The sequence below is a fragment of the Alexandromys fortis genome, unplaced genomic scaffold (genome assembly GCF_014885135.2).
Source record: "Alexandromys fortis isolate MF-2015 unplaced genomic scaffold, M_Fortis_MF-2015_v1.1 scaffold_14, whole genome shotgun sequence".
NCBI lineage: Eukaryota > Metazoa > Chordata > Mammalia > Rodentia > Cricetidae > Alexandromys > Alexandromys fortis.
The window spans coordinates 11,672,122-11,689,313 of record NW_026067910.1 but is presented as its reverse complement, the minus strand read 5'-3'; the positions used below and the strand labels follow the sequence as shown (position 1 = coordinate 11,689,313).

Below are 17,192 nucleotides of genomic sequence, written 5' to 3'. Positions count from 1 at the left end.
CACACAAACACACACACATCTTTATAGTGTCCTATTCGGCTGAGCATCCAGAGGACCCAAGTATACCTTTAGAGGATAGTACTTAAGAGCCGAGAAGACACTCAACTCCTAGGTCTGACCTCCAGGGTTTGTTTTGCTCTTCCTTCTTTCCTTTCTTTTTTCCCTCTGTGGCTTCTGTTTTATACTGCTCTTGTTTGTCTTAGAGGAAAATGCACCAGATGATACATTAATTCTCTTTAATCACCATAAACCAGAAAAGAACCTCTAGCCTGGCCCTTCTAGAGAAGGGCAATTTTAAAATGCAAGATTTAATCATAAAAACATCAAGCTAAAAGGACCTTCAAGAAGTCCTGTAATTTACTCCCCTTCCTCCAGGCATGCAAATTAGAGTTTACAAAAAAAAAAAAAAAAGATTGTTACCCAAAAAATCAAGTTGAAACATGAGGAATTATGCAGCAGATAGGACCATTTAAAAGATAAATCTCTGCTGTTTACCACACTTCTCTGGCAATACCTAGGCTTTCTGGTGAGTTGGGATATCAAATATTAAAATGCTCTTTGAATATTCCTGGGTTCAGGGATTATATAACGAATGGCAACTACTTAAGTTTTCAGACATAGTTGCTAACGGGCAGTGGTGTGTTTATGTAAATATACGAGTGTGTGAGTGAAGGTGTGTGTTTAATTGTATGTTAGCATGGTGATGTGCAGGTGAAGGCATCTGAGGATGTGAGAGTGAAAGTGGGTGTGCAACCATGTGTGTAAGTTCGTGTGAACATGTGCATGTGTGTATGTGTGTTTATAAGTACAAGCAAAAGTTAATAAATCCTTTAGAGTTTGGATAAATGAATCTTTCTCATTGAAAATCACAGTTATTAATGTACAACAAAGTCTTTTATAAAATTAAAAATTCATAATTTGCCCTAAAACCTCATAATCAGGAAATAAGTATTTCATTTAGCAAAAACTATGATATACATGCAATTAATGTGTGTTCTTTCTTTAAAATATTTTTCAATTAAGAACTCTCATAAAGAAACAAACCTTTTATTAACTTTAGCATGCTATCAGATGTGAAAGAAAATAAACTAAATCTCTTCATTATCTATCAGTACTCTTTACTGGCATTAAAATAAAGGTGACATTGACTGGGCCTCAGATAAAATCCACCTGGCTCAAACTAAACTGAACAAAGCGGCCAAGGATGCTAAAGGCTTGGTTGAGCACATAATTGGTCATAAAAAGTAGCTTTCAAATAAACCAAGACTCAACTTTGGCTTATAATCAATAGTTCCACAAGCCCTTAGTCAGCACCCCTTCCCTAATGTACGTCTCAGCCGGCTTTCCAATCTCTCTTCAACCCACAGAGCTTTCCCTGTTGCTCATTTGCTCGCTTGTTCTCTTCGTTTGCTGCTGATGTGGAAACACACTGGAATTATTGAGAGTTTTCTAAATGTTTTCCTGGATGTCTAGGCTGTTTCTTTGGCTATTCCCTTTCCACGGAATTCTATTCTAATTCCACCTGTTGGCTGGGAGGTCACTGGCAACAAGATCTAGTAGTAACAGACAGGTTGGCCTTGGATGACTTTGCTGTTTCCATAGTGCAAGTGTTTTCCATAGGCCACAGGGTTCTCCTCTTGATATCCTCTAAAGTTTCCCAGGCTAGCAATGACCACAAGCACTGGAAATTCTTTATGCCAATGCCAAAAGACAACAGAGATGTGACAACTGGCAGAAGACTACCTTGGTCCCCGTATGTATTTTGAAGTGAATTTTGCAATACCTGGTGATTTTGTGGAAGTGTTATGATCTATTGTTTAATTCTGCTCTATTTTAAAACAGAACTGGTCAAACTTAGAGCTTACTGTCTTATTCAGAGTGCTGACAATTAAATCATACATTCTGTTGAAACAAAACAAGACAAGTACAATTATGCTACTATGTCAAAGGTGCCGGTTGACCTAAATCAGACCACAGTATACACATGACCCTTATAAATCCACCATATTCATGTTCTACCCTAGCCAATCCCTTCTGCTGAGCTCTTACAGCTCAGAATCCATTGTGAAGAAAAGTCCCTACAATTTTATGTGTTCCTTGCTTTAATCTTAGCTCAGCTCATGGTCGGGGAAGGTAGATGTTTGGTAGTTTCTAGATATTTTTGTTGTTCTAAGTATATATCATTTTCACATACTACACACAGGCAAGGGATACAGTACAATACTGTAACGCACCAGATTACCGAGTCCTTACTACTAATATCATCAAAATGAAAGGGAAAACCTCATCCTGAAGCCCAAATTTATCCTTCCCCATTGAGTTCATCTACACAGAAGAACTTCTATTCTTCCCAAAGCATGCCGTTCCCCGCGCAGCTTTCTCTGGACATGGTTTCCTAACCATCTTTATCTAGATCTTAAAGGAGATTTTCCCAAAATCCTCAACCTTGGGTAGAGAACACAGAACAACCCTGTGGTCTTCACTGTTCTTCTCCAGTCTCTCATTTTCAATCATCCTTTGGAATTCACAATGCACAGTGATAACCCTCATAACATCTGGACCTCAACTACAAACACCGCACACCAGGATTGATCACAGGATGTGATGTAAACCATGTACCACCCCCCAGCCCCCATCACTCTGCTCCTGTCTCTGTCCACTTCCTTGCACTCAGCTGTCTTCACTACCATTCCAGTTATCTGACTGGTCCTTCCCATTCCAAAATCATGCTTATTTATGCCTGCAGATATCTCTGAATGCTCACTCACAGGTGATCATTCCCGCCAATCCAGAGAGATACTCTGTTTACCACTTTTCCATTCCAATTCCTAGAAAGCTGAATACTGATAGAAAAGAAGCAGGCTCGTCTACAAATGCATGCCATCTAATTTCACAAAGGCCTCTAAAGAAATCCTTGCTCTTGACCCAGTTATTTTGCCCTCACCTTCTCTGTATGCTTGCAAAACTCAGGCATTCTAATTTCCTACTGGTGAGCAATCCGTCATGAAGTCCGATAGCTAAACTCTAAAGAGACACATATCATGTCCTACAATGTTGAGATTTCTTTCGATGAGGTTCAAGTCCATCTCTGAACCAGACTTTTATCTTTAAAAGTTCTTCTTCTCCCATCCCCCGTATTTGCAAACACCTCTGTCTGCCAACACTGCTGTATTCGCATCCTTATACCCCATGCCCTTCACATGGTTTGTTCTGTTCTCCAACCTCACGGCAACAATCTGGTCTCTCATGTATCAATCTTTTACATAATGGATGATAAACTTATGAGGCTATAACTAATCCTCCACATAAATTACCTCAGAATTGTATTCTGGAGTCCCTATGTTACACGTCTAGTTTGTTTCTTCCACAGAAACTTTCAGGAGCTTCTAATAGTTCGCATTATACATAAACACACACACATGCATGCACCCACTTACGCATGTATGTACACACACACTCACACTCACTACTCACAAACGTGTAGATATGTCTTTAAAGATGCAATAATATATGCCAAATATGCATATGATTTATCAATTATAAGAAAAAATGATAGGCAAAAACTTCTCATAAAATAGAAAACTACAAAAAAAATTTTATGATTTATGATTTTCACCCACATTTGATGGATTTACAAATGGGGATCAGATGCTTGTGGGGCCTACAATCAGGGTGAGTACTTCTCTGGTTATGAATAAGTAGCTTTTACAGATTTGCCAAAAAGTCCATAATAGTCACAGTTAAAACTTTTCCTACAGAAACAAAACATGAAGACAGAATCTGCTTCATTATTTTTCTCCTTATCTAATACAACCTCTCAAGTAATGATTTAAGAAGCCAACTAAACAATGTTGTATCCATTGACTTATATAACACCAGGTAACGTGACACAGAACTATTATAAGCTAACTATTTAAATCGTGACCAGAAAACAAGAGACTGACAAACTGGCTCACTTTTATAAACAGCTGCGTCTCCGGAATACGGATCCTATTTAGCATGAGTTTAATGTGACTTCATACCACAGTATGAACAGAGGTCAGTAAACCCATTTCTGTCACTAACACAGTCAGTAAGTAGGATGGCCCAGCAAATAAATAAGAATGGATCAGCTTGCAATTTAAACTAATTTTAAGTTATTACAATCATTAGATATTAGATTTATGACAGAAATGTGGCTTGGCATTGCTCTCGGTTAGCTCTTACCCTGGTTATCAAAGGGAAGGAGAGTTTACTCAGCACATTTTCATTACCCCATTTATATGCAGACATTTCATGAATCATGAAGGGGATAATCTGATGACTGAATCTCCTATCGTTTATTTGTTCAAACACCCTAAACTGATCATCAGTGTAACACTGCATGTTCAAAGTGAAAAGCCACGAGCAACCTGGCCCCCAACTGCTGCTGGTGCTGGAATAAGAGGTGCTCAGGGCAGTCCTTCTACAGCAGCCAAGAACAGAGAGAGCAGAACATCACCAGCAAACAAATTTCTCTTCCTATGGCACCCAATGGAAATTCTTTCCACATTTATCTCCCAGTGGTATCTAAAAATAATACTCAGTGAGATCAACCTTGCATATTTCTTCTTGCTGGAAAGCTCTGGGATTAGGATCAGATAAAGTCCATACTATTGAACAATCCAGAGCTAACCTTGACCCCCCACATCATCTGACACGCAGCTAAAGTCTTCAACATACCTCTTTGTTCTATTGTGTAGGTAGCATAATATAGATGTGCACAAAGACTTCTGTGAACAGAAAAGGGATACTGAACTGATACTTGCACTCCGCACTAAGACCTATTTGTTCTCAGAGAATAAAGCCTTGTCAGGGATTTTAAATGTGCTACTGTGTGGTATGCATGCATTGATGAGAAAACAATGGTCAGTAGGAGGAATCTTCATCACCTGCTCTGCAGAGGCAAAATCAGAGGAAGCAAAGCTTGAGGAGCAGCTCCGTTTCAGACCAGTTATAGATGCAGAGCCTCATCTACCACGTTGAAAGGAAGGGCTTCTGCAGACAGCCTTTCCACCCACCTTTAAACTTCAAAACATTCTCCTACTACAGTGGCATGCCATACTGTTGGCAACATCGGCAAACAAACTTGACTAAATTTCAAGCTAAGCTGCCAATTTAGCAGTTGAAGCATAATTTCCAGAAAACCAAGGAAACTTAATAAGCAATAACTAAATATCTGAAAAGAATGGTGTTCTAGTTCTTTACGCATGTGATATTTGATAATATGTGATGATGAGGTATTTATTTTATGGATTATTATTTGTTAGAAAAATATACAGTTGTTTCCATATTGAATTTTAAACTTTAAATACTATTTAGACAATTAATTTGATATTTACTATTAAACATATCATTAGCCTAGAATAATATTTTGCTGAAAATTGTTGCTGAGAATAATAGTTCTGTAGAACATAAGTAGCAACTATAGCAAAACCAGTTTCTTACATCATTGCAAGCACTTTGTGAATATCAGGTGCATTAAGCAGAATTAAGCAGAGTTTCTTTAAAGCAGGATTTATGGGACTCTTACCATACCAATATATACTGATTTTTGAAGAGCAAGAGAGGAAAGCAAAAGAGTGTTGGGTGGGTAGAATATTTTCCAAGTTTTCATAACAGAATTTTAGAAACACTGAACTGAAATGCTGAGTGTGTTATGAAATCCAAATTTAATTCTCAATGAATACTGAACAGTGTGCAGATCCATTAAGAGGTGACAGCTTCTAGGGAAGGAAGAGTGAGTTTTCTTTATGGGTGTGTCCCTTGTAGGTTTTCACCAGACTATCTAGATTGAATGGTCCCACCCATAATTATATTGGCAGCACAAATTGATCTTGGTTATTAAAATAAAAGGCAGGACTCAAAGTCAGGAGGTAGTAGGGAGCTGGGTTGTGACCAAGATAATACATATGAAATTCTCAAAGAATTATAAACTATTAATATATGTTGATCATACATGTTACATATTTTTAAATCTATTTCAAACTACTAGCAAATGATGTTACAACTCTTTATATAGCTGCCCAAAGTTGTGGGTGAATGGATTAAAAATTCATTTAAAACAATGCTAGTCTTTGCTACTAGGGCCACAGTTCTTTTGACACAAATAGCAATGTTAAGTAAACACACTTAAAAGTACTCCTAGGATCCCTAGATGTGAAGTTTTGAAACATTAAACCGTTAATGATTACTGCAGTGATATTTTAAGCATACTTCTTCCCTTGGATTCTCCTAAGCATGCTTCAAGATGTGTGGGTCAGGAATGAGTTACCCCCTTTTCCAAATGAGAAAATACAACCAAAACTATAATGGGCATGAACAACACTAGACAGGGCAGAGAACAATCTGGCTTCTAACTTAATCCTGTGCCGTCTCAGCACAGTCTCTCCTTTCCCTTCCAAGGTTGTGCTTAGCACAAGAAGGAGTTATTTAGACAGGGGGCTTCTCCAGTAAATAATCCAGTTCCATTCCAGCATTGCCAAGTCGAAGGCTGCTTTCAGATTTGCCCACGTTCCTGTTGATTGCAAAGACACTAAAACTGTAAAAGACCTTCCATATCTCTCATGGAAACCTCTGACTAGGACTAAGTTAAAAGTGAGAAGCAGGCATAGTCTGTCCAGAAGACAAGCTTTCTTTCACATCAGTCACAAGCCAGGAGAAGAAAAGACCCCATTCTCTAGCTGGGTTTGGACATTTCAAGGACATATGTATGGACTCAAGAACACCTTTAAGTGGCCAGCAGTTTTGAAGGTCAGCTAAAGGCCATAGATAGGAACACGTGCAAAGACCTCAGAAATTTAGAATACATTAGGACATCCATGTTACAAGGTCCTATATAGATGCAAATGAAAATTTAAATTCAAGACGTGCTCTCTACCACACCTGTAGATATTATAAATAGTGTACTTACTTGGGCCTTTCCATTTATTCACATTCAGTGATGGTTTAGATGAATGCAAGATCTGCAGACTGGCTTCCACCAAATGCAATGTCCTGCATTACCTCTCTGTCAAGGACTGATATTTTTAAAAAATAACAAATTTAAGAACAAATGTGTGCATTTCTTCTCCCCACGGAGTAGGTTGTGAGCATGCATAGCAATGCTCCCAAACCATGTTCAGTGGTTAGCGGTCAAAAGTTAGTCAGAAATGACAGCAGCTCTAACTTCCTCACCAACTGAAAGGAAAACAGACACACGGGTAGGAATTGCTTCTCCGGGTTACCACAAGTATTTTTCATGGGTTTTGCGTGAACTTGTACTCCACCTGGAAGAACACAGGATTCTTACTCAACACTGGCAAGTTTTTCTTAAGCTTATTCTATGGTGTATACACCAACAGGTCCTATCTGTTAACGGCTCAGATTTCTTGGATAGGCAGGTTTGGACAGGGACCTGAAATCTGGAGCCTTTCTAAGCCTAAGTGTGGACTTACTATGGCAGAAGGAATGTAGTTGGTAGAAACTGTTGATACTGTTTTCTTACATGGAAGGGAGGCAGTGAGGAATAAAGCCACAAGTTCAAAGTCCTATATTTCTACATTTGGATCCAAGATCTTCCCGCACACTATTGGGTGACTTTAAAACCTTTATTTCTGGAGAACAATGGTCTTAATACTTGTCACCTCTTTCATGGGACTACTGAAGGAAATTGAACTGTAACGAAACAATAATACTTGTTAGCTACAAGCAAGCTCCTAATAAACATGTAAGTTTTCATTACTGTTTAAATATTTATCAAAGCTATTTTTTTTAAAAAAAATACTGTATTACAAAATACAGAATTTGATAACTAATTCATCTGAAAACACACATAAATTAAACTTCCTTGTAACTTTCAAAAAAGTGTTTTACAGACACCAACGTTAGCATGTGGCCTCTAAGTAGTTTAAAAAGTAGAAAGTGCTAGAATTAAAGGCTATCTTTTCCTATTTCAGGTTCAAAGGACACACAAAAAGTGTAATTTATAGCATATTTAGAAGTAAGGTGTTCCTATACCTTATATCTGCTCTCTCTCTCTCTCTCTCTCTCTCTCTCTCTCTCTCTTTCTCTCTCTTTGTGTGTGTGTGTGTGTGTGTGTGTGTGTGTGTGTGTTTAGAACTAATACAAAGAATAAGGAAGATGCAGTTTTCAGGAAGGTGAGGTAAGTAATTTTGCAAACACTACCAGTTCTTTATCTGAATATACCTGGAACACCAAAGAAGAAAACTGGCTGGCAATTTCACTTTCCACCCTATTCCGATAATAGAAAATAACATCATCTCATGTTGTTCTTTCATAATTTTTAAACACCTTCCAGTTTCTTGGTGATGTTAAGAAAACACACCACAATTTTACTCTCTTATTTATTAGAGACCTTAGGTGTAAATACAATTTCATTCTATCACTATTATGAAAGACAGGTTTAGAAAGAAACCCTGCATATCACCCAAAGTTGTCTGTGTCCCGCCACCATTCTGAAATATTTCCGGTAGCTGCAGACAAACATAAAACCATGGCAATATTATACTGATTGTCATGGAGCAGGTGATCCATGCACGTTTGTGGAAATAAGTTCTACAACGTTCACACAATGAAACGACCTAATGATGCCTTTCTCAGAATCTGTCCCCACTCTTAAGTGACAAATTATTGCATTTCACTGTGCTACAAATAACTATAACATTTCTATAGGGAGGAGGTCAAAAAATTAAGGATACTGAGGAGGAGGACACATTTTTCCTATGTTGGTTTGATTCTGACACTTGGGTGTTATCAGGTATAGTGATAATTTTAATTTTTTTTAAATATTTATTTATTATGTATACAATATTCTGTCTGTGTGTATGCCTGCAGGCCAGAAGAAGGCACCAGACCTCATTACAGATGGTTGTGAGCCACCATGTGGTTGCTGCAAATTGAACTCAGGACCTTTGGAAGAGCAGGCAATGCTCTTAACCTCTGAGTCATCTCTCCAGCCCCAGGTATAGTGATAATTTTAAAATTAACATGCCAGGCTGTGGTGCTATGTGCCTTTAATCCCAGCCAGCACTTGGGAGGCAGAAATGGGTGGATTTCTGTGAATCTATGGTCAGTCTGGTCTACAGAGCTAGTTCCAGGACAGTTAGGGCTGTTACACAGAAAAAACTTGTCCAGATAATAAAAAAATAATTAATTAATTAAAATAAAAAACTAAAATTTACCTATGGACAGATGACACTGTACAAATTGAAAATCCACCAGTGTAAGTAAAATATATTCTCTTAAATTCATAGGCACTAGTAAGAAATAAAAATATTTAATGTAACTGATGCTAAAATTATAGTTTTATTTGTGTTATAAACCAATGGTGTGAACACTTGGTTCCATCTCTGAAATTGTAGTTTTCCAAGACATGTAATATCCAACAATGAATCAGTGCCCCCCCAAAAGCGAACTTGCTATTTCGAGGCATCCCTGACTTCTATTCTGAAATTCTTGATTAGGTGAGTAAATAATTAGGGGAAGGAGAAGGCAATGGCCATTTATATTTCTAAGACACCAACTACATACAGGCTCCCCAGCAGAGAACATGCTGACCTTTGGCACAGAGGGTACCACCTAGCCAAGTCTTTGTACGAGGAAGAAGGGAAGAACTCTACAATTTGACTTACTGAAATGAGGTATATAACATCACAACAGTTTGACACCGTTTTTTTCTTTTTTTTTTTTTTTTTTAAGGCACAGGGCTAGATGTCATGAGAACATCCTATCCTTTTCTTGATATACATTTGATAAAGAATAATTATGTTTAATTACAAGAGGAGAGCATTTTAAGATAAAAGATATACCAAAACTGTTTTTGTGCATGTGTAGAGAACATTACAAACAAGAGAAGCTATTTTTACAATTTAGAAACCCCTTAGAATGCTTCAATTTCACAACTTTCTAAAGTGCCATATGGGAATTTTCACTCTCCTTCGTGAGTTAGATCTGTGAACAACATGTCAAAGGCAGTACCCCAAGAACACCATCGCACTCCACCCACACGTCCCAAGTCGCCTCACATCCATGCTTTGATGCTTTTCCAAAGTAATCAAATACTCGCCGAATAATGGTGAACACCGCATACAAATCACAATAGATCTAGCACTCTGTAATTAAAAGAAGATTGTTTTTCTGTATACATCTGTGGGTTTTTTTTTTTTTTGAAATACATGTCCACCTCTTAAAATGCATTGTAACTGTGCAGTAAGAAGCAACTATCACTCTTCCCTTTCAAATGTGTTGCTTCACACAGCCGCACACACAGCTGCTAACCTGATTGCTAGTGGCACCTGCTCCAAAGTTAGTCCTATTTCATAGATCACATGGCAGGAACGTCACTTTCAGGTGGTAATCTCATGAACGCCAATCTAGACTTTTTTCAGTAGTTTATGAGAGCCACACTTCACGCCACACAGGACTCTGATGTAGAACACGTGTGCAATCTGGAGCTCCCTTACTTGCAAACAAAGTTGTGTTTTCACTCTAAAGTTATGTTCTTCCGTGATATAACTGGGTTATTTTTGTCAATAAGACATATTGGAATACTTTTTTTTTTCAACGTTTGTATGAAGTAGTCTTTGACTCAAAGAAAAACAGGGTGGGGGAAAGGTAGATTCTTTCCCAAGCTGACTGAAAGTTGTAAACAAGAAGTTAAATTGTTCTTGGCCCGCACTACTAAACCCATCGCTGGAAATACAGTGATGACTTCTGTTACTATCTGAAATCTTCCGTTTCTGAGCAGTGATGGCAACAATGATAACAAGGAAGTCACATTCTAGCGATTATGAGCTTAAATTCTATCTTCCGCCCATGGAGAAATCTCTTTCCAGAAATCACACTCCTTCTTGCAAGAATCACCCTAATATCTGAAGCCAGTTAACCACACAGCTCAGAGATTTTAACTTTTGATACAAGCAGACACTTTCTCATAGAATGAAAGTTTTATACTGAATTATAAGAGTACCGAATTGTAATTTATCTTAAGATCTGATATCTTATTTCCAGATAGTCCAATAATATATGTTTATTTATGTTTACATGCTGTCAAACTTTAAGATAAAAATCATTTTACATAATTTCCAGCAAGGATATAGACTCCTGGCCAGAAAATGCCAGCTTTCCACCCTGTTCTTTATATGTACAATGTTCAAAATACCACATCTGCTTTGAAAATAACCCAGCAAGGGAGGAGTCTATTTCTACCGGATTTAAAGATACTACATCTTTTCCTAAGATACCTGTAAACTGATGTAAACTTTCAACTAAAACACCGTATTTTCCTTATCAGGGTAAAGATTAATGCTTGTAAAGACTTAATAAAGTTACTTAATGCAGAAAGATGATTTTAAACTCTGCTATCCTGGGCTTCCAGCAGTTTTAACAAATCTAAAGTACAATTAGGAAAGTAAAAGGTGTCCAAGTGTCCTAATACAAGACAAACACTTCCAAAGTCCACAGAACTTAGAGAAGCTTCGTGTCAGTCACTGATACACGAGTCAAAACTTATGCTGGGAATCTGGTTTTCATGTAAAACAAATTTCCCCGAAAGTATCTCAAAGATGCATAAGGATTTTACATCTATAAACATAGAGGAAAACATCAACTTCCTCTCATAGGTGTTCTATAGCTATTTGCCAAGACGTATTTTATGTAAAAGATCATAAGTATGTCTAAGACACAAGTAACAAGAATCTCTTAAGTCCTAAAGGGTGTGATGATTTTACCCTATCTAAACAATTAATTTTCTTTGTCCTTTGCTTTTTGTTCTGCCTCCGCATTAACATGGCTGCTAATGATACTGGCCTGGTGACATAAAAGGTGGAAATGAAAGGACACCACGATTCTCACAGAGCACAAAAACTTCTCAGGACTCAAACGTGCCCTGGCTTAGGCTGAGTGTTCCTGTCTTGCAGACAACTCTATTTAGTTGGAGAGCTTAGCCATGATTAGGGTTTCTTTTCCATTACGTATCATAGCTCTTCTACAATACACGGTTGCATGGATGCATATGCGCGTGCGCACACATACACACACACACACACACACACACACACACACACACACGCGCGCGCGCGCATACTCACATGGACAAACACAAAGAAAACCACAGCTGTATCATGTGTGTAAACTTACCTTCCTCGCTGGCATATTTATATTTTCCAATCATTTTAAGAATATATAATTAGTCACACAAAATGTCATTTGATCTAATACATACAACTGCCCTACTGCATTAATAAAACCCCTCTTAAAGTAAGAATTAATTTACATTTTTTAAACTGGAAAGAACATAAGCATGTGTTACCCACCAACTTATTCTCAGTTTTATGCTTTTACACTGTGAATATGCAAATGTAAAATAATATAAATCATATACAAAAATAAAAATGTTTGGAAAATGTAATACAACTTGGAACAATTGAGCTGTCTAGTTTTCCAAAGTAAACTCTGGTTAACCCTATCATTAACGGCAAAAGTACTGTGCTGAAAAACTTATACGAATCTATGGAAGAGAAACAGAAGCTGGTTTAGAGAGCATCAAGAAAACATAAACTGTATCTATTGTTCTATCTTCTTTTTCCTTACAGCCAAGTACTAAGTACACAATTCAAGATTCAAGAATACATCGTCAGGGAACTTTCCTTAAAAGGGGAAAAAAATCCAGAGCTGAAATGTCTCAAGAACTCTAGCTAAACAAATAAAAAATAAATAAATAAAAACCTTGCTGCTGGTCTTTGCAACTGATGAACAGTGAAGAAAACTTGAGAAATTCTTCTGTCGGTTTCCATAGAAAATTGCTATTCATTTAAGCACTTTGTAATGACCAGGCTTTCAGTAATCACCCTCTGTCCTGCAATTCTCTAGTCTTTAAAAAGAAATAATGGAGGGTAACTAGATTAATTCGTACTTTCTATGGACAGCTACTTGGTGCCAATGAAGCAAGTACCTCCTACCTCAAATTAGCCATTTGCCAGTGTCGTAATTTTTCACCTCTACATTCCCCTCAGCCCCTCCTTCCATTGCCTTTAGGGATTGGAATTCAGAGGCATTATTGGCTTCTTGCCTTTTAGCAAGTACAGGACATTCCTCAAAAAGTACATACAATTCTCCATCCTGGGAGATCAGACAATAGTATCTATGTCAGTGGCAATACCGTACACAATGGAAGACAAGCTATTATTTTTTTTTCTTGGGATTGTTGTAGCAATTATGATTTAGAGGTTACTGGTCGACTCTGTAGCTATGGTATTGCAGACTTTATCTAAGTATTTCTCTTCAAACTACATACTTTGAGAACTCGGTGTGGCTTCCTAGCTCAGAATGCTGTAAGAATACCATCCGACCTAAACAAGGAGTTTTTTTTAAGAGCATTATAATAAAATATTCCCAGAAAATATCAAATGACAATGAATAAAGACACTGCCAAACAAGTATATAAAAGAAAAGTCTGAGGATCTGTATGTTCATTTAACACATATATAGTAATGTATATACATGGCAATCACCCTCTTACACTAACAGGAATGCCAAGCATAAAGGAAAAGCTACATCTCAATTCCCTTAAAGAAATTAAAGATAACAAGTTTACGCCGCACCTGCAAAACTATCTTTAGAGGGGCAGAAATGGGGGAGGGCACAAAGGGTCACTTCTCACACCCCTAAAATCATTTTAAACACAGGTGATATATGTCACCTTTTTTTCTCTTTTCTTTTCCCTTCCGTCCTGCTCAATGGCAGAGACCTCTTACTACACTCCCTGGCCACTCTCTCAAAGGCACATTACAGAATAAGAGGACCCAAGCGTCACTTACCAGTTGCATGCCACAGATAAAGATAAGCGTGCACCTGCCACTGCAATAACCCATGGTTTCCGAGACCCCTGCCACAGCCAGACTGTCCCACGTCGGCCACCGTCGAGCTCCCACTTTATCCAATCAGATCGCCGGGAAGGACAGGCAAACCTGCCCAGGGCTCGGGGGCTCCGGGCTGCCGCTGCCAATGTCCTGGGAAGTGACAGGCATTAGGAACTGCCTGCGCGCCGGCGCCTGCTCCAGCCGCGCCCGCCACACATACCTTCACTCGCTCGGTGCACACGCCGCGCCGCGGGCAGCGCCGCCCAAGGAGGAGACGCGCCCCGGGCCCGCAGGGGCGGCAGCGGCAGGCAGGCAGCGCCGCCGCGCCCTGGGGCATCTGGCCCGCCAAGTTGCGGCCGCCGCCCGACGCGCGCTCGCCCCGCACTCCCCGCGCGCGCGCGGGCTCCGGGGGCGGCAGAAACGCGCGCCGGGCGCTGCCTTGCCTCCCTGCGCGCTCGGCGGCGGCTGCTCGGTCGCTCCGCGCGCTGGCGGGCCCGGAGGGCGGGGCGGGAGCAGGGGCGGCGGGGCTGTGCGCTGCCCCGGGCTGCGGGGCGCGCGGGGCGGGTGCGGGCTCCGCGCACAGAGAGTCCTGCGGCGCCCCTCCCCACGGCCAGATGTGGGGTCCTCCTGCGATGCCCGCTGTCCCCTCGCGGGCGACAACTTCTTGGAGGTCGGAGCCCGGGCTGCAGCCTTGCCCGCTACGGGCGTGGTGTCGCGGCGCGCAGGAGCTGCGGCGGCCGCAGCAGTGGTGGTGAAGGGGGTACAGGGAAGCCTCATCCGGCCCGAGAAGTCCGGGCGGCATGGCCGTGACTTGCTGGGTTGGTGTCGGTCTTGCTCAGGCAGCCCAGCCAGAAGCACTACACGTGAACAAGCTGCGTGTGTGTGTGTGTGTGTGTGTGTGTGTGTGTGTGTGTGTGTCTATGTGTGAGTGTGCTTAGGGGAATAGGGTTATGGAAAGGGGTGGTGGGATAAAATTGGAGTGCAGCTCAGGCATTCTGCCCCTCTGGAAAACCCGAATGGAGCAGAAAGCCTAAGTAATTATGAAGGCAAAGTGGCCACCAACCCTTCCATGCGGGCTCAGCACCCGGGTGCCAAGGACAGGAAAGGTGGGAGCTTCCAAGAGTTTTCACGCTGACCCCCGCTACAGGGAAAAAAACTGAGTCGCTGCTTGAAGTTGGGAAATTTAGGGAACCAGAGGAAATTCATGACTTTGCTGTGGCTGCTTCAGACTGCTTTCTTCTCAACGATGGAAGAATGAGACGAAATTTGAGCACTTTTCTACCCGACCTCAAGGGCCATCCTGCTGGTTATGGGCCACTCCTGGTTGGTGACACTACAGAACTGATGGCCGCATTTACCTGCAGCCACGCGCTCTGGAGCCCGCTGCTGCCACCTGCGGGCGGAAAGTTGAAGGAGGAAGCGTGCAAGTGATGCTAGCTGGGGTTCAGAAAAGGGAGCTGCGTTTGCAGCCCCATCAGCTATGGAAAGCATCCCTAATCTTGCTACCGAATGAGGGTATAGTGTTGAGATCCATTTACTCCAATAAAGCCATTGAAGTAAATTGCTGTAATAAGAACTGTCCACGGACTTTAGAGGTTTGAAACTGAAAAAAAAAAAAAAAGGATAAAAGCTAAGCAGCAAGCTTCCTGTAGCAAGTGGGACTTACCCTACTTAGAAAATGACATTTATATTGGGCAACTTTAACTTGAACATCTAATGATGACTTCTTTGAACAAACATTACATTTCAGAGTAACTAAATAGAGATTGGATGGGTCATGGGGCTGAATTCTCGAAAAGTCAGACTAGATACTCAAAAGTGATTTGCCATCTTAGAAAGTCAAGGGGATTTGATCTTATAAAATTATGAATGTTCATACTTTATATTGTAATGAGTGTCTGTTTGAATTGCCACATTTAGAAACAAGCTTTCCTAATGTTCTCAGAAGTGCTTCCAATGGTTAATGACATTCCAGTACCTCAGCGTGTGCTGTTCCTCGCCTTTTGGGGCCTTCACAATTTTTGCATAAAACTGAAACCAGGGATATCTAGTCGCATTTCATTTTTTTTTTAATTTTTGTCACTCTGCTTTACCCACACGTGCTGCCTGATATCTGCTTTAATGTAGATATTTTGCATGGATGAAGTAAATAAAGGTAAAAACTACGCTAGTCCTGTCTGTTGAAGAAGCTGCTTCCGTGTGGCCAAGTGCTCTACCAGCTCTTTAAATTTACCGGCGTACAGGCATTTGTATGGATCCAGCCATAACCTTGTAATAGTCTCCCTGCAGGAAGAATGAGCTTGAGAAATTCTTAGCCTATACAGGAAAGTATAATGCTGTCTTTCCCTTCCTCATTCATAATCACTGAACTATGACTTCTCAATGTATGGCATTCATCTTTTTGTAAGCAAAATGGACTGTTAACTAACTATAGGAGGTGCTTGGCTAAGAAATGAAATTATCTCCTCGAGATCCATTTTTACCAAGCAATAGAGGAAAGGTGTGGATGATGACCTCAGTTTTCTCAGCACACACACAGAATATCCCCAAAACAGACTCGTTCACATCATTGGCGTCCCCGCCAGCATCGAGTCTCAATTCTCTGCAGTGGTAACCATCTCCTTCTATCATCTTTCTGCTTCACTCCTCAAGATTCCTGGGACAACTTTCAAATAAAGCACTGGACTGAAATCTTTGTATTGGGTGTCTGTCTCTAAGGAAACCCAACATTAAAAAAAATCTTCAAGGGCTTTTATTCTTGATCTTTTATTAACCTTTAATTGGTACACTATTTGAAGGAGAATAAACAACAATGCAACCAATGTTGAGTCTGTATCGTGTGCAACTAGTCTCTACCTGCTTAATCTACATCACAGTGTCAGTGTCGCATTAATTACAGGAAACCTCGAAATTGGTACGATGCCAATTCCCAAGTGAAAGAAACTAAAATGGAAGACAGGTCAAGTCTCTCTATGAGAGGTTCCCGTGTTCTCAGTGCCAGAGCTGTCAAGTCTGAATGCTCATCTTTCTGTAAATAAAAATCAGTGTTCCGAAACCATTGTGCTACAGGCCCTCGTTGATATTTTAATGTATTTCTCAGTCCTTCCAATTTCATCCAGTCATGACAATAAACATATTTAAAAGGGTTTTTACATATTAAGTTCCTTGTCAAGTAAATTTCCATCATGTCCTGTAGATACAGCGTAGCTCGTGTCTGACTTCCGGAAAGGTGCCCTAGTTAGGGATGCAATTCCATTCCTTAAGGTGGCTGTGCCCTCCTTGTTCCATTTCTTCTTGTCCCTGGAACTAAATGCT

General features: G+C 40.2%; 1 protein-coding gene across 1 annotated transcript in view; it reads right to left on the bottom strand.

The window, feature by feature from the left end:
- Nkain2 (sodium/potassium transporting ATPase interacting 2) overlaps positions 1–14,058 on the bottom strand; it is a 1,001,586-nt gene extending 987,528 nt beyond the window's left edge. Inside the window, exon 1 of the mRNA XM_050138196.1 lies at positions 13,836–14,058. Within this exon, the coding sequence (XP_049994153.1) occupies positions 13,836–13,889 (54 nt within the window). The 5' untranslated portion in view covers positions 13,890–14,058. The remainder of the gene's footprint in view (positions 1–13,835) is intronic.
- Between the last annotated feature and the right edge of the window lie 3,134 nt (positions 14,059–17,192).